General features: G+C 40.3%; 2 protein-coding genes across 6 annotated transcripts in view; one reads left to right on the top strand and one right to left on the bottom strand.

The window, feature by feature from the left end:
• The window catches only part of esyt2b (extended synaptotagmin-like protein 2b), a 39,162-nt gene extending 25,495 nt beyond the window's left edge, over positions 1–13,667 (bottom strand). For all 3 annotated transcript variants that reach the window (XM_063483476.1, XM_063483477.1, XM_063483478.1), the window contains exons 1-6: positions 12,994–13,667; positions 7,174–7,215; positions 6,534–6,668; positions 6,226–6,302; positions 5,758–5,830; positions 2,895–2,984 (exon numbers count right to left, since the gene is read on the bottom strand). In XM_063483476.1, coding sequence (XP_063339546.1) covers positions 2,895–2,984; positions 5,758–5,830; positions 6,226–6,302; positions 6,534–6,668; positions 7,174–7,215; positions 12,994–13,395 — 819 coding nt within the window. In that variant the 5' untranslated portion in view covers positions 13,396–13,667. The remainder of the gene's footprint in view (positions 1–2,894; positions 2,985–5,757; positions 5,831–6,225; positions 6,303–6,533; positions 6,669–7,173; positions 7,216–12,993) is intronic.
• A 556-nt stretch (positions 13,668–14,223) lies between these two features.
• dync2i1 (dynein 2 intermediate chain 1) lies at positions 14,224–24,320 on the top strand. 3 transcript variants are annotated; one of them, XM_063483474.2, is made up of 23 exons: positions 14,224–14,333; positions 14,561–14,614; positions 14,710–15,376; positions 15,453–15,520; positions 15,619–15,897; positions 16,005–16,070; positions 16,877–16,930; positions 17,176–17,410; positions 17,549–17,651; positions 17,805–17,934; positions 18,029–18,140; positions 18,223–18,317; positions 18,402–18,531; positions 18,707–18,879; positions 20,181–20,343; positions 20,646–20,759; positions 21,536–21,597; positions 22,127–22,178; positions 22,283–22,343; positions 22,776–22,875; positions 22,979–23,110; positions 23,553–23,776; positions 23,870–24,320. In XM_063483474.2, the coding sequence occupies exons 1-23, from the start codon at positions 14,319–14,321 to the stop codon at positions 24,042–24,044; spliced, it is 3,264 nt and encodes a 1,087-aa protein (XP_063339544.1). In that variant the 5' UTR covers positions 14,224–14,318; the 3' UTR covers positions 24,045–24,320. The 3 variants fall into 3 exon arrangements, with proteins under 3 accessions (XP_063339544.1, XP_063339543.1, XP_063339545.1); XM_063483473.1 differs by having other exon boundaries at positions 22,770–22,875; XM_063483475.2 differs by lacking the exon at positions 16,005–16,070 and having other exon boundaries at positions 22,770–22,875; positions 23,870–24,319.
• The last annotated feature ends 637 nt before the right edge of the window (positions 24,321–24,957 follow it).

Here is a 24,957-nt window from a genome sequence, read left to right as displayed (position 1 = left end):
TCACTGCTCGACCCTGAAGAGGAGTTGTCCTGATGCAGCTATTCTTCACACACCTCTGGGATTAAGCAGACAGACAATGAGTATATCTGGGCGGATTGGTGGACTGGTGCCACAGTTCCTCACCTGTTTGCCACTGCCTCTATGCTTGCCTAGAATCTCCCTTGGAAACCTGTCTATTCGAACCGTTACTCCTCTCTGGGCTGGGACGTCACCAGCAACGCTCTGTTGCATTTATGTGCTGAGTCCTGCACAGGAAGGACTCCGGCGCTTTGCCTGTGCCACCTCGCAACCTCTGGAAAGTCCCCTAAATCTGCTCGGTAAGTCCAATTTAAATTTAATCATGACACTTTCAAGCTTTCAAAAGTACTCCTCTAATGTCTGTACTGGAGACATGATAAGAGAGAGAGTGACTCTCAAAGACACCTGAATAGAGATTTATGTGAGTAACTCTGCTTCTAAAGCTGTTTGCCTTTTTTTGCAATGAAGTCTACACATGCATTTGTTGCATCTCAGTGACCATCAGAATTACACTTATGGATCCCCCCTGATTTACTTCGACAGGGGCTACCAAAGATGTTACCAAGATGGCTGACTGCTTCTAGAAGGACTTTATCTGCATGCTCAATATAGAGCTAAAATCATGTAATGTTCAGCTCAGCCTAAACTCTGAAGATTGACATAAAACAGGAAGTATGGCTTCGTTACCCACAGGTTAAAAAACACCTGTCACAACCACTGTGTGCCTTGATTTTTTTAAGCCTATAATTAATCTTCTCAGCATCAACTTTTCTTACATTTGACGAGGCTAGGCTGGTTGTTTCCAGCCAGAAATGACTCAATAAAATGACTGTAATTAGTAACTGTCAAAACGATCTCTTTTTAATAAATTGATTTTGGACAGTCTAACCATTAACCATTAAATATCAAGTCACACCTACGTCTATATCTGCAGGAAATAAGCCTCTCTGTCACCGGGAATTGTATTTTAATATGAAAATATTGTATTTTCAGAATGATGCCTACATTTTTTGAACCTCCTATGGTTCAGATTTTTTTACAGAAGTTTCTTCAAAGTGCCTTTTTAGCTTGCTTGACAGCATTTTGGCATTAGCTAACTCCTCCAGAAGCTGAACAAATGTCAGCGGCTGAAGGTCGCTGACATCTCTGATCTAGCTCAAGCCATGAGACAGGTAGTATTCTCTGTAGTTTTTCCTTTAGTAGATGCTTTTTTTTAGTTGGTTTGGTGTGGTTTTTTTCCTCATCAGTGACCAGATTTACCTCCTCACTTTCTGTCCGGGCTATCTAATGTGCACTAATACATATATTTAAATCCCAGCTGTTCTTTTCATGGAGTTAAATAATAACACTGTGGATATAAAATCCCACGGAGCATCAGGATTTGGCTCAAGGCACATCATTTGAAAACCACTGCATAAACTGACTGAAAATCAGATCTGCCAGTGCATTCAATCAATGTAACTCTATTGCTTGTCTTTGTGTGTGTAGTGCAAACATCTCACACACATCTACTAATTAGTACTTACAAGAATTCATAGCAATAATAGCCGTGTTTGCGATTCAGTCAGGTCCTTCACTGCTTCATCGTTCATTCATTACATAAAAGTATAAAACTGTCATCTGAGTTGGAGTAGATGAATATCTTCTGCCTCACTGCAGAATGTGGTGCATCTTTTTATTTAGGCTGTGCTGAGTTGCATCAGTGCAATCACACCGTCCAGACATGGCCAAGACCTCTTATGGTCTGGAAATGTGTCTGTTATGTTTGGCACCCAGCCTCAGATCTTGTACAACACAAAGGGGAAAAAGAACATGACTTACTTGAAGTCCAGAGAACACAATGTTAATATGTCAATGTCAATAATTTGCTTTATTAATTCATTTTCTTTTTCCTCCAGGAACCCAATGTGATGTTGCTGGTGTAGGTAGCTGAAAGAAGACTAAAGCACCTAAGTACATGTGTGGATATCTTTGCATGTGGGGAATTTCCTGACTGGAAGCTGCTTCTTCCTTCAGTCTCCAACAGTAATGTCTCCACCTTGAGCTTTAGTTCAGTGCCTGGGGTAAAAAAAAATATGCCAAAGTAGGTCTGGCGTGATCTGCAGCTATTTAAAGCACCGCTACAGCTCCACTGGGCCCTCGCATTTGATATAAATCGGTCAAACGTTTTTAAGCTGTGCAGCAGTGGCTCTGCCTAGGGGTTGAACCAGGAGAATGATGGAGCCTCAACTGGAAAATAATGGATGCGTAAGCAACTGGAAATGTAAAGGCAAATCATGTGAACACTGCTTGCACTGCAAGAGCACAAACAATGTCTGACAGTAAGGACAATGAAGTAAAAGAGACTGAAATTACACTGGAAATTAATGCTGCAAATAATAAGAAACACATCCTACTGTGATTCAGTCGTGACTTTGACTCAAATGACCCTTTTTAGCTTTAATTTATGTCCATTGTATCTGCATTAAAAGGCAAGGCAATAAGTAAAGCACAAAAACAAGATGCTTTATGAGGTGAAATGTTAGGCATAGTAAGAACAGTGAAATACTCAGAGGAGCATTTTAAATATTCAGGACAGCAGGATAATCATGCCAACCTTGGCCAATGTAGTATTATTATATGTAATAACAAAGAAGTGGAGGAAAGCATACAGTCTAAAAGTTGTCATTCTTTCTGAATGTCAATTGAAAGTATAACCCTGAATTAGTAATGTGCTGAACTGTGATGCCATCTTGGCTTTGTGGTTAAACAGCCTCCACTCTATTCATGCTGCATTTAATCAAACTGCAGTGTCATTATAACCCCAGCTGCTCGTCTGTTAAGTTATTCTAACTGATAAAGTTACTCAGTTAAACATTATTAGCTTATGCGCTTACTGGCTTCTTCAGGAAGAACAAAGACAGAGCTCCGACGAGAGGTATATCACCCAGCAACGGCTCCATCACCACTCTCAACACACCGTGGATCTATGGAAACATAAGAGGAACAACACGTTGATATCCACAAACACAAACGGAAAGCTACAGGGAACTCACACCCTGCTGACCCCTGACATTCGTCAGCAGCAGTGCCGCTGGAGCTCTAGCGCATGACAGGTTGGTAACTCTATCGCTGCCTGACTTCACACCTGCCCTGTGTGATCCTCCACCTTCTTCAAAACATATTATGACAATTATGAGGATTATGGTTTTGAAAGTGCTTTAGATGTATCATGTGGAACACCACACAGCTGCTCTAATCCTGCAGAATGGGAACAAAGGAGGTTTGAATTCTAGCACCAGTATATTTGTTGTGGAGTTATATTCCTTTTTTGGAGGAATAACAGTCAGAAAATGTTGTCCGAATGGAAAGTGAATTACGCCAGTAAATCCGATACTAATGACTAAAGCCCCTGTGAAACTAAAAACCAATAGTACTCTTGTTTTTGTGTTTGCAGGCAGTTCTTTAGACTTAAATGTATTTCTCTATTTCCTCTCTCGCTCTGTTAACTGTGAGATTTAATCAGCTCCTTAGAACATAAAACTTACACAAAGCCGGAACGGTAAAATCAAGTCCTGGAACGTCAAAGAGGACAGGTAGAAAAAGTTAAGCTTCATTTGGGTGCAATAACTTGTGCAAAGATCACACCAAAAGTAAGTGGTGGTGTATTTCACACTGAGCCGTGGCAGTTTCTTGCTGGACTCTGGAGTATTTATAGCAATATTGACAAAACTGTCCAAAGGAATAATAATGGCTTAAAGGCATGGTGACCTGGGCCGGCAGGAGACTGGCAGGGGAAACAACAAAATATGAACATTTAAAATAATGGACCTGCTAAAAAATACTGCAATTTAATACAACATGTGATTTATTTGCAGGTTTAATGGGCTATTAGTGTAAAGCAGCAGTGGTTAAAAAGTTTAATCCAACCCTTCTAATCTTAATATGAAGTCAAACCCACCTTTGTAATTTCTGTAATACAATCCAGCTCAAATGTGGACTAATGTATGAGTGGATGATTATAGTCTACAGAGATACAGTATGTAGGTCTGCCTGGGTTTCATAACAGGGCCAGGGACAGACCTGACGGCACTGGGTCTCCAAGGAGGAGCACAGATTGCCTTTTTTCTGCCTGCTGCTACTCGACAGCAATACACAAAGGGGAGAAAGGAGCAGCAAGAATAACAACAACACACAGACACGAAATACTTCAGAGTAATTGGGCTGTATAGTCAAAGGCAACCTTCCAAAGCAACATAATTAAGGTTTAGCTGTTTTAGTTTGTTTAAAACTCTGTTTCAGAGACACCTTTTAAAAATAAAGGTCCTCGTGACCAAATCAGAACAAACAGTAAAGCTTTTGAAAACACTATTTGTCTGTTCAAAGTCTGAGAATGTTTCCTTTGAATTATGATCTGTGTTTCTCTTGTTGTGATTTGTGATAGCTTCATTTTTTTCCCACTGATCTTTCCTTGAGTTTGTTAGTATCTTCTCCACATGTGTCTGGTATGCTGATTGTTACTTATTATGTCTTGTCTTTGTGGTAGCGCCTGCAAAGTTTTCTGGATTGCTTTATTTACGTTGTTTTGTTACTGGACTGGATAAGAAACAATCGGCTTCCATTATAAGTCATTTTCCTTTTTTCCAGCACAACACTAGTAGTTCTCAACATCAGAAACCCCTGATAGGTCTTGATATATATATAAGAAAAGCAGGATTATTAATCCTGTAATAATAAAAACAAGAGCATGGACATTTACTTGGCTCGAGAGTGACAGCTGAATGACTGGAAACTAGGGAGAAACAGTGGTGATGGTGGTGACACACAGTAAATTCACTGGCTTTTTTCTTTTGGGAGATATACCTGTCATGGTTCTAGGTTTCTGTATGTTATTTGTATGAGTTTTAGTTTTTATTTGACTTTTATTATTTCTTTGTTGTGCATCTAGTGTCCCCAGTGTTTCCCTTTGTCCTCTCTGCCTTGTCTCTTTGGTTGGGTTATCTGTGTTAATCACAGAGAGAAAACTTCCTGTTTTGATTTGATAGTATTCTGATTTCCCCTGTTTTCCTTCCTCCTGTCTTACCCGCTGTTTTTCTGATTGTCTTCACCTGTGTATAATTACTTTCACCTGTTTCTTATCCTCTTCCCTCCCCAAGCTTCTCTGGATTGTGTTATTTTTACACTGCTCAAAAACTGAAAGGATCATTCGATCATAAGAGTATAATTTTCTTTTTCCTTAAATTTTGCGAGTCATGGTTAGTAGGTCCTTGGCCTATTATGGGGCCAAGTGACTTTGCACATCTTGAGTCCTCTTCACACCACCCCTGACAATACTAGATAGTTTTAGCACTCAATGGCTCGAAATGTAATTTAAGTTCAGCAATATGAGAAAGAAAGATGGTCTCTCTTGGTTAAATTTGATGTGTGAACCCTTACAACTGCTTTTCATATGAGCCGTTTAGCTGCATTATATGATTATTCTGTTGTTAAGTATGTAAATAACACAAAACTTCAACTTCATCAGTACAACGGCATCCCCACACACCTGAATCTAGACGTTTACCAGTGTGTGTTTATGCCAGAGTCTAGTGAAACTGTACACTTAGACCTGACAAGATCACCTCTTACTTGAGTTAACAGCATTTTTGTGCATTGCTTCCTGCTGTGTTTCTGTTTCCAGTGTGCAGTCCTTATTTCTTACCCAGGGAAAGTACCTCTATGAGGATATGAAACAAATCACAAAAAAAGGGATTTCCTCACCTGGATGCTCTTGATGCCAGCTTTGCAGTAGTAGCGTTTGATGTCTACTTCGATCTCAGTGTTGCCAACAAAGCTGGGTGATAAAAAGCAAAAGTATGTCTCGTAAAAATCCTCTATCAGGGCTCCATCACTTTTTAAGACTTTGATTCAGGCCTTTGAAGTTCCAATCCTTTCCAGGAAATGTGAATTTAATGCTGTTTGCTGTGTATGCTATTCCTACACTGGATTCTCATGTGCACAAAGCAGAAGATATTAACTTGCACAGACCTAAGTGGAAAGAGGCTATTTACATACTGACCTCTGCATGAAAGCAATGTGAGTTTCTTCAGCTGCATTGAAAACAGATACTACAGTTGTTCTCGTGTTGTATTTTTAACAAAAGAGCCAAGCAAGTAGTGTCTATAACTATAATGGCAGGAGAGACCGCTAGACGATAAACATTTTTAGACAGTGATCTGGTTGGCTCACCTGATCTGCAGGTCCATAATGATCTGTCGCTTATCCACGTTTTCCGTGTAAACCTTGACCCCGTTGATCCTCAGCGGCTGCAACATAACATAAGGAAGCATTACGGCCACTCCATCACCCCTCCCAACCCCCACGTGGTTAACACAAGGTCGACCCCTCTGCAGACCCCCGCACGGAAACTATTTATGCAACGAGAGCATATGTCAGCGACATGCATGCACGTTCATGTTCTAGCCACGGCGCACCCTCATCAGCTGACCCACGGCACCTGCTGCTAGCAGCTTGTTTTGTCACATCGAGATGCTCACTTTGTCTCCCATGTCGAACTTGGTGAAGGAGAAGGTGCTGAGGTGGGCGTTGGACTCCTTCACCGCCGGCTCGATCACGTCGTGGAACAGTTTTTCCACAAACTGGCAGATGTAGGGCCACATCTGTTTCACAGTCTAAGGGGATACAGAAAGAGAGAAATCAAAGAGTTTTGGAAGAAATCAAAGAAAAATATTAATTATATGATTATTCTAAAAGGATATAAAAATGTATTTGCTCCAGGACTTTACAGATGGAGGGATACATCCTTTATAGTAAAATATTCAAACTGTAGTTCTATTTAAGTCTAGTTCTATTTGTCAAACCCATACACATCAAGCAAAAAGACTAACACATGAATGTTTTAAATCTCCAGCTAGCTCAGTTTAATGTATACTCATGAGTGACTCCAAATTTACATCCTGGTTGCTATCATGGGATTCGCAAGGGTTAATGCATTTCACAGCGTTGCAGGAACAGGCCTGCATGTTAAGTCAGATGTGCTGCAGTGTGGCAACAGTCAGCGAGAAGAGGAGAGTTAGCAGATGGGCGACAGACATCAACAGTTTTTACAAGGCATGAAAAACGAGGAGGGCTTCACTCAAGCAGGCAAATTCAAGAGACAGCTGCTCGATTCGTTACCTTGTTCAGCCACTCCACCCGCTCTACATCTGGAAAGTGGACCTGCAATGGAGAAAACAGAACAGATCATCTCCTGGTTGGTTTCAGAAAATCTTTTAAAGAAAAGATGGAACATGTTGTTCGTAAATAGAGCATAGGCGGATAGACAGATAGCAGGGTTGGCTAAAACTGTCATCCATCCATCCATCCAACTTTTAACCATGTATGCAGTTTCAGGGTTGCTGTGGACCTGGAGCCAAACCCAGCAATCACAGGGTGAGAGGAACCTTCTTGCTTTGAGGTGAAAGCGCATCAAAGTGCATAAAATGACCATAATCATAACCAACATGATGACTGCCCAAAGGCCTAATCACTAGTTGTTGTCTGTTGATGTGTTTTTACAGTTTTAGTTTTTTTTTCTTTTTCCTATATTTAGATTTAGGAAGTAAAAACCACGCCCAGTGTGGGATCTGTCATTCATAAACCTATCTCATGTTAAAGATGAGAGTCTTCACCCCATGTGCATTATATAACGGCAGCAGGTAATTAAAACTAATCAGCCAAACACTTTCGATTACGATTTGTTAACATTTGTGTGAACCCAAGTAGATGTCAGACTTCCTGACGTTGCCATCTTTAGAGCCATGCTGCTATTTCAGCACAGCTAAATTTACCAATGTAAAAGATTATGGCCTAGATACTTATTTATTATTAATGTTTGCACTGAAGCTAAGAGTAAAGAGCACCCATCTCCTCCAGTACAAGCTGTTCAAAATATTTGTATCTGGTGGCAGTTTAGTGGCTGTGGCTAATGTCATATTTAATTTTAAGACCTTTTAGGCTGTAATATCACATCAAATGAGAAGCAACAGCTTGAATATCAGAAATTTAAAATGTTGTTTTTGTGTTTTCAGGCAGTTTAATTTTGAAAAAATGTTTATAACCTCACTACTAAAAGTTTCCAAAGGAGGAGGAGGAGGATGGAGTGACGTGTTTCTATTCTGATGCATGAGATTTACTATGGTTCGATTTTTGCTATGCAGTCACTGCTGTAGGTGAAGAAAAAAGATGAAAATGCTCTTCAAAGATCAATTGTTTTGCAATCCATGTTTTCTTCTCTACCTAAAGAATGTTTCCATCATATGCCCTTTCCTTTATCATCATGCAGCCATGCTACATTTCTAAACAGACATTTCTAACTAATCTTATACTCACGGATACACAGATGAGGATTGAAATAAATCAGACATGACTGATAGTATTTCCATCCTTCTCTAGTCAAACCTTTTACATAATTTGTGCTCAGAGTCTGCTCTGCAGTTTAACTAATCTTACTGAATGACAAACATAAATCACTGACTTAACAGGAGCTAAAGCAGAAACAAAGTCAATACGATGCATAATGGTGTTCAGCACTGCAGACACCAGCATAATAGAAAACAGATGAACCACGTCCTCTTTATCATTTTAATTTAAGGTGTTTATACCCTAACTTCAACAGAAGCCCTAATCAAGGCTCTTGTGATGATACATACTGATGGCCACTTCATTAGGTTTACCTTTGAAACTGTTTCTTAATGCAAATATCCAATTTAATCCAATCACATTGCAGCAATTTAATGCATTTAGGCATCCAGACATGGTCTAAGGGGACCAGCTGTCTGGGTAAAAATGCCTTGTTGATGTCACAGCTCAGAGGAGAATGCCCAGACTGCTTAGAGCTGATGGGAAGGGGCCGCTTGTTACAACCAACGTATGCAGATGAGCATCTCTGAATGCACAAGATACCGAACCTTGGAAGCAGCATAGGTGGAACGGCAGATTGACATTATGGATGTGCAGCAGCAGCTCAGTCAGTTTTCAAAGAGGGGTCAGTCATGCATTCATGAATATTCCCCTACTTCCTGTTTCCCTGGTGCTTCATTAAACTGCAGTTTGTGCCTCGTGTTGGGCTATCTCTCTATATTTTGTTGTGTTCCGAGTTTTGTGCTTCTTAACATTTATAGTACCGATTGTGTTTCTTATTGCCTTTTATGCTACAACATCCCATCTAGGAAAGTACACTACAAACTAGCTCAAGGTATAAATGCTGTGATGTGTGGCATGGTTCATATTACATATTTGCCCTATAAAGATGTAAAAAATAAAATAAAGATGAAGTGAGGCAACTAGCTGGACCTATGGTGAGACACGATATGTGAAGAGACAGCACCATTTCTCATGGATTCAGCAAAAGTGCTTATCTGGCGTTTATGTCAGAGAGTGAAGAAAGCAGTGACATGAGCAGGGCGACAGAGAAGAAAATGTCACAGCTGGTATAAAAGATTCCAGAAATATTATAATCCTGTGGAGGAGATGCTGGAAAAAACCTCATTAATACCCCTGACACAGTGACCTCATTCACAAATGTAGCTGAGGTAATGATGAGTCACTTCACAGCAAATGTTTCCTTTTAAGCGCTGAGCAAGAATCAGGGAAACATATCTTAATTATTTCGTGTTATGCCAAAGAGTCGCTGAGCTCTGCCTCTTAAAGACATAATTAACAATTTGCCTGGGTTTTGAATAAAAGATGGTTATTCTCACTGTCTTTAGACTGCTTATCATGGCTCGCTGAGTCAGAGAGGTGCTCACGTCCTGAAGGAAAACACGTCCTGCAGTTAATAACACAGGAAAATATTAAAGTGTAAACACAATGTCAGCAGCAGAAATGGGGTTTAATTCTGCTGATATGGTATCAGGATTTCAGCCAAGTAATGCCGTCTTCTGGCAAAAGGTGCATGTTAAGGTCTCATATAATGCAGACAATCTGAGCCCTCTGAACGACACACCTTCACCTCCACACACCTAAGGTCCATCTCAGTTTGTACAGCACATATTGCTCTTTCACTGCTGCTATGTAAGATCAGAGAAAACAAACTGTACAAATAAACTGTGACCACAGGGTTCAAGGAAAACACGACTATATCTACTGCAGCTGTAGCACAGTTCTGTGCCTGTAATATTCACTGGCCAACTTCAACAATGCAATAAATATGTTTGCAGTTTTTAATTTACAGCTTATATTCCCCTTCATATAAACTGTACAGGTGATAACTTATCTTTAATAACTCCCTCATTTGTTAAAAACAGACACAAATTTTTTGAACTTGTGGGTCTTAATATAGTTTAAATACGCTCTACTACTAAACAACATCATGAAAAACACATGATATAGTGGAATTGTTTTAAAAACTCTCAATTTGATCTAAAAAGGCATACGCAATACATTTTAGGTCAGTGACGTAAACCGGTGGCAGTTCAGAGCTACATTACTTTTTCTAACAAGCTAAAGTATTCAAAGTATGAAAGAAATGCCACAGCATGCTGCTTTTGTTTTTTTCCACTGGAAAGGAACCAAGGCAGGCGATATTAGTCTTCGCAGCGTTCCTGCTGATAGGAAGAGGTGCAGAAAATGCTTCGACAACTCCCCAAATCCTGCGATTTGTGTTCTCTGCACGCCTGATGCATTTAGTCCATTTGAAAGAGCAAGCCAAAGCACCGTGTCACCCATTTTCTCCCATAAGTAGCCTGATAGCAAGTCAAAATTGCTTTGAGAAATCCAGCTGGGCAGCAAGCCATCTTCTCTGACACTGAACCAAGGTGACTATCTGCCAGTTCAATCAGCTCAGCAGTCCACAAGTGTTCGGTTTTTTTTTCAATTAAATCTGATTCAGTGGCTCAGACAGATAGAGACACGTCGCATGTCAGCAGGTGCGCGCAAGCTGGGAATAATAGCCATTGTTTACAACAATGAGAATGAAACTACCTTGGAGAAAAAAGCAAGGATTATATAATGGCAGTTGATGCTAATCTCTATAAAGAAGACATCTATGTGCTGACCTCTAACAGCTGACGCTCTTGCTTTTTTATCTTCATTTTGATATAAAGTTTTGATTAATGTCTGGTATGTTTTCCTCATTATGCTCTGTTACAAAATGAAATAGCTGAACAGATACATCAACGCAATGACATCACAAACCTGAATGGCGATCTACGTGAGAAAAGATTTTTACATTATTCCTAAAAACTAAGACAGAGCATACAATATTGTTTATATCAGATATTAATGACTAATGCCAATAATAATGAGCTCTACATGAAGGCTAAAATATTCAGCGCCAGGTGCCATAACTCTCCATCTTTTATGTACAGTCTTTGGGCCTCACCAAATATTAATGCATTTACCTTTCATTTTATAACCATTTTCTTCATCTAGCAAAATGCTTTTTAAACAAGAAGAGCCGTTTTCACCTGAATGCTCAAGGTTTTTCATTCGAAGTCTCGGTTCAGTCTGTGCCGCTCAGACTGTAAAATTTAGCCAAGAGCTATGTGCAAAACTGTTGTGACGCTTCCACAGACACTTTTAGTGTCAGTAGCTGCCACACCAGCTGACCACTGAGTCACCCTGGAGAAATACAGGTCAGGACATAAACTAAACTGGATAAACTGGAACTGGCAGAAGTGCATTATAGCAATTATTCTGGGGTGTGGACGCACAAAAAACCCAACAGTGTGAAAGAAATGTCATCTTTATGTGTGTAGTGGGGAGAAATCTGCAACAGCCAAGATTTAAGAGCTATAACTGGAAACAGTGAAATGTGCTCAGCTTGTCAGGCTGGAGGTTGTCAATCATTGTGAAGCCCCAGAAGATCTATGTTGATTTCCCATGAGGACACAATCCTGCTGCTGGTATGACCACAGTTTCATAAAGAACAGACTTAAAACAGGGGGGTGCTGAAGCCACTTAATAATTTCTCTTTCCTTTAAGTGGGATGCTTTCCCTCGATCCCATCTAATTCCTCCACCCCCCTTTAATGGCATCAATGCATCCTCAGCCGTGTGTCAGCAGAATAGGCTTTTAACTTTTAGCGAGGCTGTGCCGCAAACCTCCTCTGAGTCGGATACAGAAAGTCTCCGTTTTGAAGACCTACAAGTTATTCAGTCATTTAATTTAAAGTTTGAGTTTCATTTTTTTGCTGAGAGAATACGGCTCAAATTCACTCAAAACTGATTACATGAATGGTCTGGACCACCCAGACCCTCTGGGGTCCTAAAGGAGGGTTCAGTAAAGCAAATTTCTCTTCCCCTTTTGAGTTTTATGGAAGATACAAAGTTTACTCACAGATATGATCTTTTACAGTCACATTATTTCTCTCAAGTGACCCCAACCTTTAATGTTGAGACTTTCTAACCCTAAAAGCACTAGTCGTGAGAAAATCCATGTGTGAAAAAAATTAGCCCTCTTCCAAAGCCTGGAATTAACCTGTGAATTTTTTTTCCTAAATATAAATTATAACTGTGGAATTATCCACTTTTCATTTGAATTTAGACTGATTAAGTGGGACCCAAAGTATAGCTTCTTACTGGTTTATAAACTGGTTTGCCAAATGAAACCCTAAATTGTTAAACCCAAGGATAGGCAGCGACCTCTGCTCTGTCTTAACATTTTGCCAAGATAACGTGCTGCAGAAATAGACTGACTTACTACAAGTGACATAGCCAATCTGAATCCCAAAATAACAGAGACCCCGTGGGCATGTTTCCTTCCCAGCGTGGTGTCTCGTTTACCATTGTACCCTGCTGTATTTAGACTGGGGCTCTGGTCTAATGTCACTGCTGCGGAGACAGCTGCCCCATCACAGCTTTACAGCTCAACTCTGCTCTGCTGATCCTGTCAGCTGATTGTGTTTTCTTGGAAGCTCAAAAATATTGTTCACAACAATACTACACGCCCTATTCATAGAAGTGGCTCAGTTGGGATAAACAGCTCCGTCCTGCTCTGGTTCAAAATGTGCCTTACCCATGGTGGTAAATCAGAGGTGGTGAGAGCACATTTGGCACTTTGCTCCTCTTGCTCAAAGAAAGCTATTGCTCGGCTCAGGCGGCTTTGCTTTCCTCCTGTGTTCCTCCTCCACCAGAAAAAGATCACAAGTCCAATAAGCAGCCAGCTGAAACTGAACTCAAAATAACCAAGTGCGTAAATGGGGAAAATGAGCACAAATGTCTTAGCAAAGTGGACCCAGGTCTGGGTCAGCTCGCTGGTGGATGACGCCGGGGTATCGTCGGGTATGGTCGTCTCTGAGGGATGGGGAAAGTTGGGTTGAGGTGGACTCGGCGCAGTGTGCCCGTTCTCTTTGGGTAAAGCTGGGCTAGTGTTTTGTGAATGGCTTCCTCGTACATCTGTCATGCTGTCTCTTGACATGTCTCTGTGGCCTCCTCAGGAGAGTGTCCTTAAAATGTCAAAATGCGGAGTGTCACAGCTCCCATGTGCCAGCGGACCAAAGCAGTCTTCCTACGGGGCTCCTGCTCTCACGTCGGTTCACCTGCACACCAGCCCATCGCCCCGAGAGGAACCGCTGTCGTTAACCGTCTTAGTTTCCACTCTGAAGAGCAGCTCGCGAAGACATTCCGCTGATTAAATCGGTCTGCTTGAGATAGTCCAGTCCACAGCTCTACTTACTCTGCCCACACACAGGGTGGGTATGACCATTTCCAAAAACGCACAGGGATCCAGTTGTGTGCGATCCCAGCGGCGTCTCTAGCGCTATGTATAAAGCTAAGACATCGCCATCTGGTGTTTACTAGAGGCAACTACATTATTATCACTTAGAAAGCGTCAAAGTCCAGTGAAACATATATTCTTAAAAGTAAATGTTTAAATAGCATCCTGCATTGGCTGTATTTGAAAAAAAAATATTGCATTTAATAGTGCCTCGCTAGCTTGTTAGTACAGTAATACCCTTAAACCCGAAATGATGAGCACTGATAAATCGCTACTTAGTCTTTATTGATAGAAATATGAACTCACATACAAATAGACATAACAGGGCGAAACAACTAACGATTATAATCGTTTAAAGCCCAAAACTTAGGATATTTCGCTAAAACAAAAATGTATGGACAGTATCTTCAGCCGCTGCCATGGCAACTGGCTGTTGATTTCAGCGATTTCTCTGCTGCGGATTGATACGGCTGTTGTCAAGCCGAGGTGACGCGTTCTCCTTGGATTCGGCAAACTGCGCCTGCGCGCTGGGTCTTAACCATCATGGCGGTGTCTCTACAAAAATAAGAGCTAATATTCGGTGATTGAAGACAACCAAGAAAAAAACAAGCGCTGATGGGAACATGTACACAGATAAGGTACGTGCTTCAGCTCTGACTTTACCGTGTGCGAGCCAAAGCTGAGAAGTGTTTATTTTTAGTAGAAAAAGTCGTGTTCGCTATGAATGTTGTCAAACGTTATCTCAGAGAGTGAATGTTATCCCGCTGACTTACATGGGTCTGGTTCGATATCATACAAGTTATATAAAATGGTGTATTTCAATTCAAATGTCATCAAATGAACCTTAAGAAACGTGTTTGTTTAGAAAATAACAAAGGAAGACACATGGAGACCTGCAGACCTGAGGAGACACATCAGGGTAAGAATTTTCTGATTCAAGCTCGATTTGCAGCAATTAAATGCAACAGTAGATGATTTAATCGTATTTTTATTGGTTGTATTTATTTATTCTAGGAGGAAGAACGCGGTGGTGACGATGCCAGGAGGCGCGATGGCTATGATAGAAGGTACCTTGGTGGGGAATCCACTGAGAGACGCCATAGGGACCCAGAAAAGGAGTCTCGACGTGAGAAGGAGAGGCTCAGGGAAAGGGAGAGCACAGGGAGAGAGAGAAGAGATGAAGGGAAAAAAGACAGAAGGAAAGAGGGCTCACAAGATAGGAGAGCTGAGAGAGGAAATGAAAGGGAGACGACAAGGGAAAGGGAGAGATTTGTAGATGTAAGGAAGTATGGTGATGACTACAGAGAAAATAAGGAGAAGAGAAGAGACCTAGAGGAAAAACATGACAGGGAGAGGGATAAGGAAAGACACAGAGATAAGGAGAAAGAGAGGGTAAGGGACAGAGATAGACACAGGGAGGAAGACCGTAGTAAAAGGAGGGATGACAGAGATAAGGAAAGAAAAAGAGAGGAGCGGGACAGAGAGCTTAGGGATGATGGGGAGAGAAGAAGACATAAGGAAAGCAGGGAAGGAAGAGGAGCTCAGATAGAACAGCACCACAGGGAGGAGAAAGATCAGCATCGGGAGAGAGAGAGACACCAAAATGAATATGAAGACACAAGGAATGCCAAGGAAGAGAGACACAGAGACATGAAGCATTCGGAACAGAAAGAGGACAGAGGTAAACATACAGGAGTGTGCCTATTTAGAGTAGCATGTCCATGAGATGTTTAATGTTTGAATGTCTTTGATTTCAGAGTATAAAGAAGAACATAGAAAACGTAAAGAGGAGAGAGAACGGAGGCACAGAGAGAGAGGACATCATGTAAGCTTCTACAGTAATATTAATGTTCACGTATTTGAATTTTTAAGGAATGGCTTTGATTACATAGACCCTCTTGCTGGGATTTTCCTGCTATTTAGGAGGAGAAACAGAAGCACGATAGTGAATACAGAGAGCATCGAGGGGAAGAGATCAGACATCATCGTGCTGACAGAGAGCGGGCTGAGAGGGACAAACCCAAAGACAGAAGGTACAAAGAGGGAGAAGACCCAGAAAACAAACACAGGGAGAGAAGGCACAAACATGAAGCTGACGTGGAAAGGAAACACAAAGAGAGAAAGCACAGGGAGGAAGACGATCACAGAGACAAGAAATCATCATCTGGCAAGAGTCATGAGAGGAATGTGGTAGAAACAGAGGTTAGTTTGCGTGTAAATTTCCCTCATAGCTTTCACAACGCTGATGCATTACTATGGATTATCTGATTGTAAACCGTTTCCTTGCGTTATATCCTTTCACAATATAGGAAGTTGACTTGGTTTCTGAGCAGTGGATACCTGCTGTGAAACATGAAGCAGACACAGAGGAGCCTGTAAGATGCTCAGTTTGGTTATAGCCTTCAAAGGCAACAAATGCACTCTTGCATGTCTTTGAACTTTTTTTTTTTTTTAGCACGGGGGTGTGTTTCTGCTTATTCCATTTATTTCATAACTCGCTGAACCTAAGGAATATTGTGTCTTGGCACCCTTTGTGGAGTATAATACCTCAGCCTGACCTTTCTGTGCTTGCATGAGAACAAACCAGGTTTAAGCTCAGTCTGCAGCTGGTTTGTCTGTAATGCTCACAGTGAGGATTAGAGAGAAGCAGACACAGGGACCTGTTTCCCACTATGTTGCATCATTTCTCCTAATAAACATAAAATATATTAAGCAGAATTTCCCATTTATAGCTATGTAACACAGACACGTATCATATGCAGTTATATTTTTTATTTGAATTTAGGTAGCGCGCTTTTAGGGTAGCTATTTGGACTTCTGAAACACTCTCTGTAATGCTGGTTTTATATTAACTACTGACCTTTTGCCAGACAACATGATCAGTTGTGAAATGTGTCACTATCAGTCTTATCACATGCTTTTCTAGTCTTTTGTTGCCCGCTCTCAGCCTTTTTCAAACATGTTGCTGACATCAAACTCAAAATGAGTATGCATTTTTTTGATTGGGCTTAACTTTGAATGTTTTCTAACCGAACCACCTTTAATTACATTAACGATTTCGAAATTATTAGTATTGCATTCAAGTGTTTGGGAAATTGGTGTTAAAGCAACATGAGTCTTTGCACAAATAATCAAAGTTTCTTAAACGATTCTCCCACTTTATGCTTTCTGATCACTTCAGCAAGTTGTCAATGATGAAGATTTGGCTGACCAGGAATATGAAGATGATTTTGAGGTAATTACAGAGGCTGCTCTTACAAAATATGCCAGTTTTGATTTTAATTTCAGTGTTGTTTACACATTTCTTTTTGTGTTACTTTGGCATGCTCTAATCGATTTACATTGTAAGAAAATGGTGAGTGGTTGGTTCACATTTCTTCTTTTAGGATCTAAAGTTTTTGTTCATCATGGTTATTTTTCTTGTTTCAAATCAAACGCGTTGCATGTGCTCAGTGATGAATGGGAATGCTCTGTTTAAAGGATTATGAAGAGGATTTTGAAGAGTTGAATGAGAGCACTAATGAAGATGAGGATGAGAAGGAGCCATTGCATCCACAGGCGGGTGAAGGAAAGGAGGAGCTTTCAGCACAGCGGAGAAAGGAGATTGAAGCTATTCGGAGAGCAATGGATGAAGAGAATGAGAGAATTGGAACAACACAGTCCAGACAAAGTACAAGCAGAGAAGAGGAGGAGGAGAGGCCTAAATGGTCCAGAGGTATATTCTTACCCACAATAAATGTTTTAAGTGTGCTTCTTTCTTTGTGTATAACTGAAAGGCACACTCCTGTTAAATCCAGGGTATTTTGTGCAGGATTATCCTGGATTTAAAGCATTATTACTGCCCTGTTTACAGACACTGAAAGGATCCAGAGCAGAGCCTCCCAACGCGGAAAGTTTATCGACTTCGTAGCTGCAAAGCAACGCGAAGTCAGCAAGAAAGTTGCCAGTAAGCAAAAGTAAGTTTATTTGCATAAAACATATTATGTTAAATGGACACTTGTGGTCACTAAAGTAATACTTTTCACATAAGCATAAAGCAACCTCGGGCAACCTGACAGTGTGTTTATTATTTAATTAAACCTTGAATGTATATTTGTTGCTGACAACAGGAAGAGAAGTACAGAGCTGCTTCGTTTAATCGATCTGGATTTTTCCATGACTTTCTCCCTTTTGGATCTGCCGCCGGTCAATGAGTATGACATGTACATCAGAAACTTTGGAAATGCAAACACTAAACAGGTTAGCGATTATTTCTGTTGTCTACTTCTTAATCCAAATTCTAAAGAGAAACTGCATATGTCTTTATAACACGTGAGATCATCTTCTCTTCTAGGCTTACGTTCAGTGTAATGAGGATAACACAGATCGAGACATCCAGACAGAGGAAATAGAGATGTCTGAGAAGTGGACGCAGCATCCTCCGGAGCGCAGTGGAGCATGTGGGGGTAATAAAACAATAAGCTTCTGATAAGTTAAGTGTGTAGGCTATATGGTGAGTTTATTAATAGAATTTCCCTGCACTGACAGATCCAAACCTCTCTAAGGAAGCACGAGACAAACAGAGAAGTGAATTGAACTATGATTCACAGCGTCTGGCATCATTTCTTCACTCAGCCTCACAGGTCTTTAAACTATTTGTTAGAAGTGTATGCATGAAGAACTTTTTGTCTTGTTGTTAGTTCTCACTGCTGTCATTCCAAATCAAGGTCATGGTTGTCCTGCTGGAAGAGGATCAAGCTGAGAGAAAATCCCTGGAGAAACTGAGCACTCAGTCAGACACGCTGTCTTTCAGCGATGGAAGTTTGCAGCTCATCACTGAGTTGCCTTTTCTTTATGGTACAAAGTCCAACCAGAGAAACTCATTTTGTTTTTTACTTGTATCTTGCTCTATTCTCATTGCTAGTTTGTTAGTTGTTACTTGTCCTCTGTGGCAGCAGTAGCAGCCTTTCAAAAACTCAGACAGTTCTTCCTATTACCGGTAGATGTTCATGTTTTGTCTTGTCAATTGCAGATCGCCAGATTAGCATGCTGCACTTCTCTCAGGTCCAAAAGCACACCATGCTGTCAGTTCACATGCCCACAACTAAACCCAGCGCCAAGCATCTTGACAGCTGTACCATCATCTGCATCTGGAACATCTGGGAGCCATCCAGGCCTCAGAAGATCCTTGTTTATGAGTCTGAGGTGACATTTACAACTTCTAGTATTCAGTTTTATACCATTTTTAGAGTTTGGTATCAGCCAATCATTAGCCAATTGCAAAGTGGATATTTAAAAAGTAATATCAGACATGAGAGAAACACCATTCAGCCATGTAAGGAGTTTTGATACACCAAAGGGCGCTCTTCAACTTCCCTGTTGGCTGCACATTTGTCACAAATAATGACCACCAGTCAGGCAGAGCACGAATGAGTAGAAAAATAAATACACATGACAAATATCAGTGAAACCTATGGAAGCTTGTTTCTGCCAATGAATAAAACACTTTTTGCCAGCCGAAAGAAAAAATTTGGGCTTTTCATCTCAAGATTTCCCCTTATTAACTCAAACTTCTGAAAAAAATAATGTACAATTGAGAAAATAACCTGAAATTTTAAATGAAAAAAAAATTCAGTGGCAGAAAAAAATTGGTTCATGTTTTATGTCCCTGAAAGAAAGAAAAAATATCATATGATATATTGGAATATCAGATTTTAAAATCAACAAATCGGTATCAGTCTTAAAAATCCTGTGTCAGTCGGGCTCTATTTATTTGCTCTCCAGAGCATTATTGTTTATCATGAATAAAAATTAAGCTGTGTTAAACTGTAGCTATTTTCTGCATCACTTAATTAGAGCAGCCTAATCAGTCTTGAAATTCACTGAGAAGCATCAGTGCTTTGCTTGCCCTCCAGAAATCAGCAATCAAATCAGGCTTGTCTTACATGTTGGTCACATTAGAAGGGTAATTGCTTGTTGTAATTGTTCCTCCTTCTTGGGTGACCGACATAAGAACAGCAGTCCCGTTCCCTTCGTCCCACTACGTTCAAAAGTTAACACTGCATGACCTTTACTTTTCTAATAGATGTGAGGAAACTTAACCTATAACTCTCTTTTGTCTGCACATTGTCCCACATAAACATCTGTCTCACATTAACTTCAAATTTGGTTAAACGTCCTCAGCATGTACAATCTTGTTGTAAATGATCAAACACAAACCCCGTAGTTGTTTAACATAATACTTTTTCATTAGAAAAATCTGTAAAGCCTCCATCAAACATTATTTACAATATTATTAAAAGACCGTAAGGATGGAAAATAAACATTTGATTTGTCCTTACGTGTCTAAATAGCGATATTTACTTCAGCTCTAATAAGGAATGTGAATCTGTCCTTTTAAGTGCAGCTGATGTTATTTGTGGACTTGGCATATCGCTTCTTAGTGAAACCAAAGCCACTGAACCTCTAACATCTACACTAATCCCCTGTCGTTTTCTTTGTTCCAGATCCAGTGTTGCTGTTTCAGCCCTGGAAAGGTCACGCTGGTGTTTGCAGGCACATCAGTCGGCTCTGTGGTGCTGTGGGACCTTAGGGAGCAGTCTAGTAACCACTATAGCTTAAAGATGGGGGAGAAAGAGTGGACATTCAGGCAGCCTACCTTCTCCACTGGTATGTCAGCAGAGAATTAAATTCCAGCTGTGCCAAATATATAAAAAGCATTTTTCTTTCTTTCCTCTTACACCTAACATTTGTTTCCAGACTGTTATTCATCTATTTATTTTAAGAATATAAAGCCCTTTGATCTTACACAGTGACACATATTTCACTCTTTGCACCCCGACCTAAGGAAAAATGAATGTCAGCACTCCCCTGCCCTCTCTCACATAAACTTGAGAGGCTGATTGTTTTGGTTTTGGTTTTTGAACTCGAGTTGTGCAGCTATCTTCTTATTTGTCACCTTTTCAACACAGATGCAGTGTTGGCCGCCTCAGGCCATTTGTCATCTGTGACCTCTGTAGAAGTTGTCCCCTCTGCACTAGCAGGGGACCCGAGGGCAGACGTTCCACTGTTGGCATCCGAGGAAGGTATGAAATGATTAACCTGAGGTGTGAATGTTGCTATATGTTTTCTGCCATTCACGTTTCTTCATATTTTGCCAGGAAAATGGGAAATAGTTGCAGCGATTAGCACAATTCTAATGAGCTTGAAAGTCAATATTCATATGAATATTCACTCAGAGACAAGGCATACCTCAGCCATGTATCCATGTTTCTCTTCCTTAAGAATGGCTTCTTGACAGCAGCTTTGCTTAGACCATTGCTAATGAAGCTACAGCAATCACCTTACTGATCACTTTGTTGGTGGAAAAATACTATTTTATACCTGTCAAACTGTGTTATCTTTAGAATTTTTCATAGATTCAGCTAGAGAAATGGGGACACTATGTGTTTTTCTGACAGGCAGCTACTAACAAAGTAACTAATTAACAATTAAAAATGGTTCTTTGCTAAGTTGTCTGTGTCTTGTCTTGTGTAGACACAAGGCCAGTTGATCCATTGAGTTCGGCGCCTTTTTTTTTTGCTTCTATGATTCATAGGTCAGTGCTAAGTGGCTAAGCAAGCAAAAAAAATCCTCTGAAAAGGGTCAGTACTGGGACAAGTACTGGACTGAAAATGAGTGAGAAAGCAGCCAATATCCAAAGAAAAACTGTCCTTCAGAAAAGCCTGGAGCCTATTGCACTTTAAAAACATTACAACAAAGTGTGGCTCCTTGGAAGCAAGACATACAGAAATGGAGAGTGTCCTGAGACTTTTGCACAGTACTGTTTATTTAATTAAATGATGTTCTTTTCCAATTGTAGAGTCATCAGGACTGTCATTCCAGCTGGCTTCTTTGGATGAAAGTGGAGTTTTAAATTTTTGGGTAGGTTGAGCAACTAAGTAGATTGTACATATTTTACATGTATGGGGTTTTTTTTTCTTTACAAGGAGCAGGAGTTGGGAGTGGGTTTTATTAGAGAGGTCATGGAGAGAGATACATGAATTGGAAAGTTCAGAAAGCCCACTGAGGACTACTGATGTTATTTTTGATTCACTGTGGCTTGCATTCCTCCAGGATATACAATATGTCCATCCCTACTAAGTATTCATTGTTCCAATGATTCTACATCTGTTTTATACTCATAAAAGAGTCACTGCAGGGCAGATGGATGGTACAATGACCAAAAGAAAAGATGTGCTAAACTAAATTTAATTAATGAGATTTTTGTGGGGAAAATATTTTTCATTGTTTCTATTGTTTCTTATCTTCAGTTCAATAAAATTCAACTTTTTTACCACTTGTTTTCTATCATTTTAACTCAGTGGTAGGGGAATCGGTTTCTGAAGTTCGGGGACAGCTTCACCGTAAAAATGTGAATTTCCTGTCATGATTTCTCCCATGTGTCCTTTAGGTGGTGGTAGAGCTCCCAAAAGGCAACGAGGCAGGCTCTCCAACAGATCTTGGTAACGTAGTCACAGTATTTCTTTGAGTGGGCTCACCTTTCTCACACATGTGGCATCGCTTTCAGCCCCGCTTCTTTCTGTTTTTTTCCTCTCCCCTCTTGCAGGCCTCCGGCCTGGCGGCAAAGTGAAGTTGCTTCACAGCTCGTCCGTCCTCGCTGCTGAGAGGTGAGACTGATAAATGGCTCATGACGATCATCTGTCACTGGCAGCCACGGGGCTTAAAATACACCGCAGAGTCTTTGCCCAGTGGAACACAGCTGTTATGTTGTGGTCACTCGATCCTGTTTGTTACATGCTGCATGCTCTTGATTTTGCCACCTCAACATTTGATGGAAACATACCTGCGGTCATATACATGTGTTACACAGAGAGGTGTGGTGAGGAAAACATCAGACATCGCTCTGTCTTAACTGAAGTATTTACTTTATTGTCTCTTGCCAATCTCTTGCACATACAGACAGCAACTTCCCAAAATGGCCCCCCAATGTGATGCAGTGTTGTCTTCCAGTTTGTTCCGTTGTTGTTTGTTTGGGAGTAATCTAACTTCTGACCTCTTCTTTTATTTTCCCCCCTCTATGCCTCTTTCCAAAGTCACAGGGGGTCACCGCGAGATGTAGTTAAAACAGGGCCGCTGCACACGCTGCTTTTAAAATTCCTTCCAACAGACTCCAATCATTTCTTTATTGGCACCAACATGGTGAGCTTAATTCATGTAATTTCAAATAAATCCTCTCAAATATTAAAAAAAATTATACTCCTGTAATATTTAGTGAAAGTGTACTAATGTCACTTGTGTGTAGGGGCTGGTCCACCATGGAACGAGTCACGGTTTGAAGGCACCCCCCAAATGTTACAGGTTTCAGGAGGTTGAAGTGCAGCCTGTCGATGTCACCTCAATCCACTTTTCTCCCTTCAGACCACACTTGTTCTTGGTGAGAGTCATGCTTATTTACATCACATCTATTTTGAGAAATATGCATATTTGAGATTTAGGTGAGAAGACCACTTAGATTAGCTTAGATAAAATGAGTAGGGACAAGAAGTGTACCTGCAGCTCTAAAGCTCAAAAATGAACACATCATATCTTGTTATTGTAGTGTCTTTACGTTACAATATAAAGCACCTTGAAGCTACTCTGGTTATGATTTAGTGCTATATATACATCAAACTGACTAGAACTGTAAATTCAGTTTGTATAAAGAGAAAGAGGTGGGTGAGTAACTGAATATGTTGAGTGACTAGTTTTGTAGAGAAAAGAAAAGTTTGGAGTTTCAAAGGAATGGCATGCAAAGACTCAAGAAATAAAACCATGGAGATTTATACCACTGTAGCCTCGAAAGGGTATATTTCAAATATTCTCTGTCCTTGCTTCAGGTGGGTTGTGGCAATGGCAGCATCAGGCTGCATGCAGTCAGCCATGAGCAGCCTGTGGCACAGTGGAAGAACAGTACAGCTGGCGAACCGGTGGTCTCCCTGCAGTGGGCCCAGACCAGAGCGACGGTCTTCTGTGTACTCGATGCTGCATGTAACCTCCATATATGGGACCTGTTGAAAGATGACACACAGCCTGTGGTCACTGAGAGAATGAGTGCTGACAGGTAATGCCACACACACACGCAAGTGATAATTAAGCAAATTAGTTTATATTTGTCTTGATATGTGGTTTTTTTTTTCATTTTTTCCATTGTCAGGGTGACAGACATGGCTTTGTTTGGACAATCTGGAAAACAAAACACATATTCAGGAGTAGCACTGGCACATGAGTCAGGGAAAATTGAAATGCAGTATTTCAAAAGAAGTTTAACTGTGTCCAGCACTGCAGAAGAGGAGAAGCTGTTGGAGAGAATGACGACTGAAGCCTTTTGAAATGTGCTGTTTGTGAGAGCAAATACATCATTTTATAACCCTGTTTTCTGTTGCAGTTACTTTCTATAATAGAAGTCCTATTGTTTTGTTTTGTTTTATTTGAGCCAATGTCACCACGCACTGAAACAAAATTAACATAGTTGTAAGAAGGATGTAACTAAATACCAAAGATCTTCCACATTCATTACCATAAACATAGTATATAAAACATATGCACATTCGCTGATGTAAATATTTGTACTTTTTGTTTACATGGAATATTTCTATGATGTTTAATTTTATATAATAAACTATATATAGCTGTGCTTGTTTTGTTGAATGGTTTGGTGAATTTTTCCCATGGAGAGTGAAGTGCTTAACCTGCAAACACAAACGAAACCAACAAATAATTTAAATTTGATTGTATTTTATCTTAAAAGAAACCTTAAAATTGGCTAAGAAGAAAAATTTAGAAGAATTAATAATAAAAAGTTTATTTTGCTTTTGAAAGGGTACGAGAGGAAAATAATGTAAAAAAAAAAATCACAATATTTTGATTTGGTTGTAAATTTTCTGTTGAAAATATTATTTCCAAAATATCAACTTAAAAGTAGCAAAAATGATCATAGCTAAGTCTAAAAACTGCTGCTGCGATCAATAAAATTAGAAGTCACCAAGTCCTGATGGGAGACACCACACAGTGGTTGAGCACAACAGGGTTAAGGTTATCTGGGAGTCAAGACAAACAGCTTCTGGTTAATCAACATGACATAGTGGCATCATAGACTGAAGGTCAGTTGGATCCGATTTCTAAGGTAAAGTTCAGCGTGGTTGCAGTGGTAATAGGAACATTAGCGGCTGTAACCCCCGAACTGGAAAAGTGACTCCCACAAATTCCAGGCACAACATCAGAGGTCTCTTTCTCAAAGTGTGC

The sequence above is a fragment of the Pelmatolapia mariae genome, linkage group LG9, assembly GCF_036321145.2.
Source record: "Pelmatolapia mariae isolate MD_Pm_ZW linkage group LG9, Pm_UMD_F_2, whole genome shotgun sequence".
In the NCBI taxonomy this organism is placed as follows: Eukaryota; Metazoa; Chordata; class Actinopteri; order Cichliformes; family Cichlidae; genus Pelmatolapia; species Pelmatolapia mariae.
Note: the sequence above shows the minus strand (reverse complement) of the source record. Positions and strands in the feature narration are given on the sequence as shown.

Excerpts from the sequence above, each read along its gene's own strand:
- dync2i1 (XM_063483473.1), top strand. Across the intron at positions 17,652-17,804 it reads AAAGTTGCCAGTAAGCAAAA|GAAGAGAAGTACAGAGCTGC; the intron begins GTAAGTTTATTT and ends TGCTGACAACAG. Across the intron at positions 22,179-22,282 it reads AGGCTCTCCAACAGATCTTG|GCCTCCGGCCTGGCGGCAAA; the intron begins GTAACGTAGTCA and ends CCCCTCTTGCAG.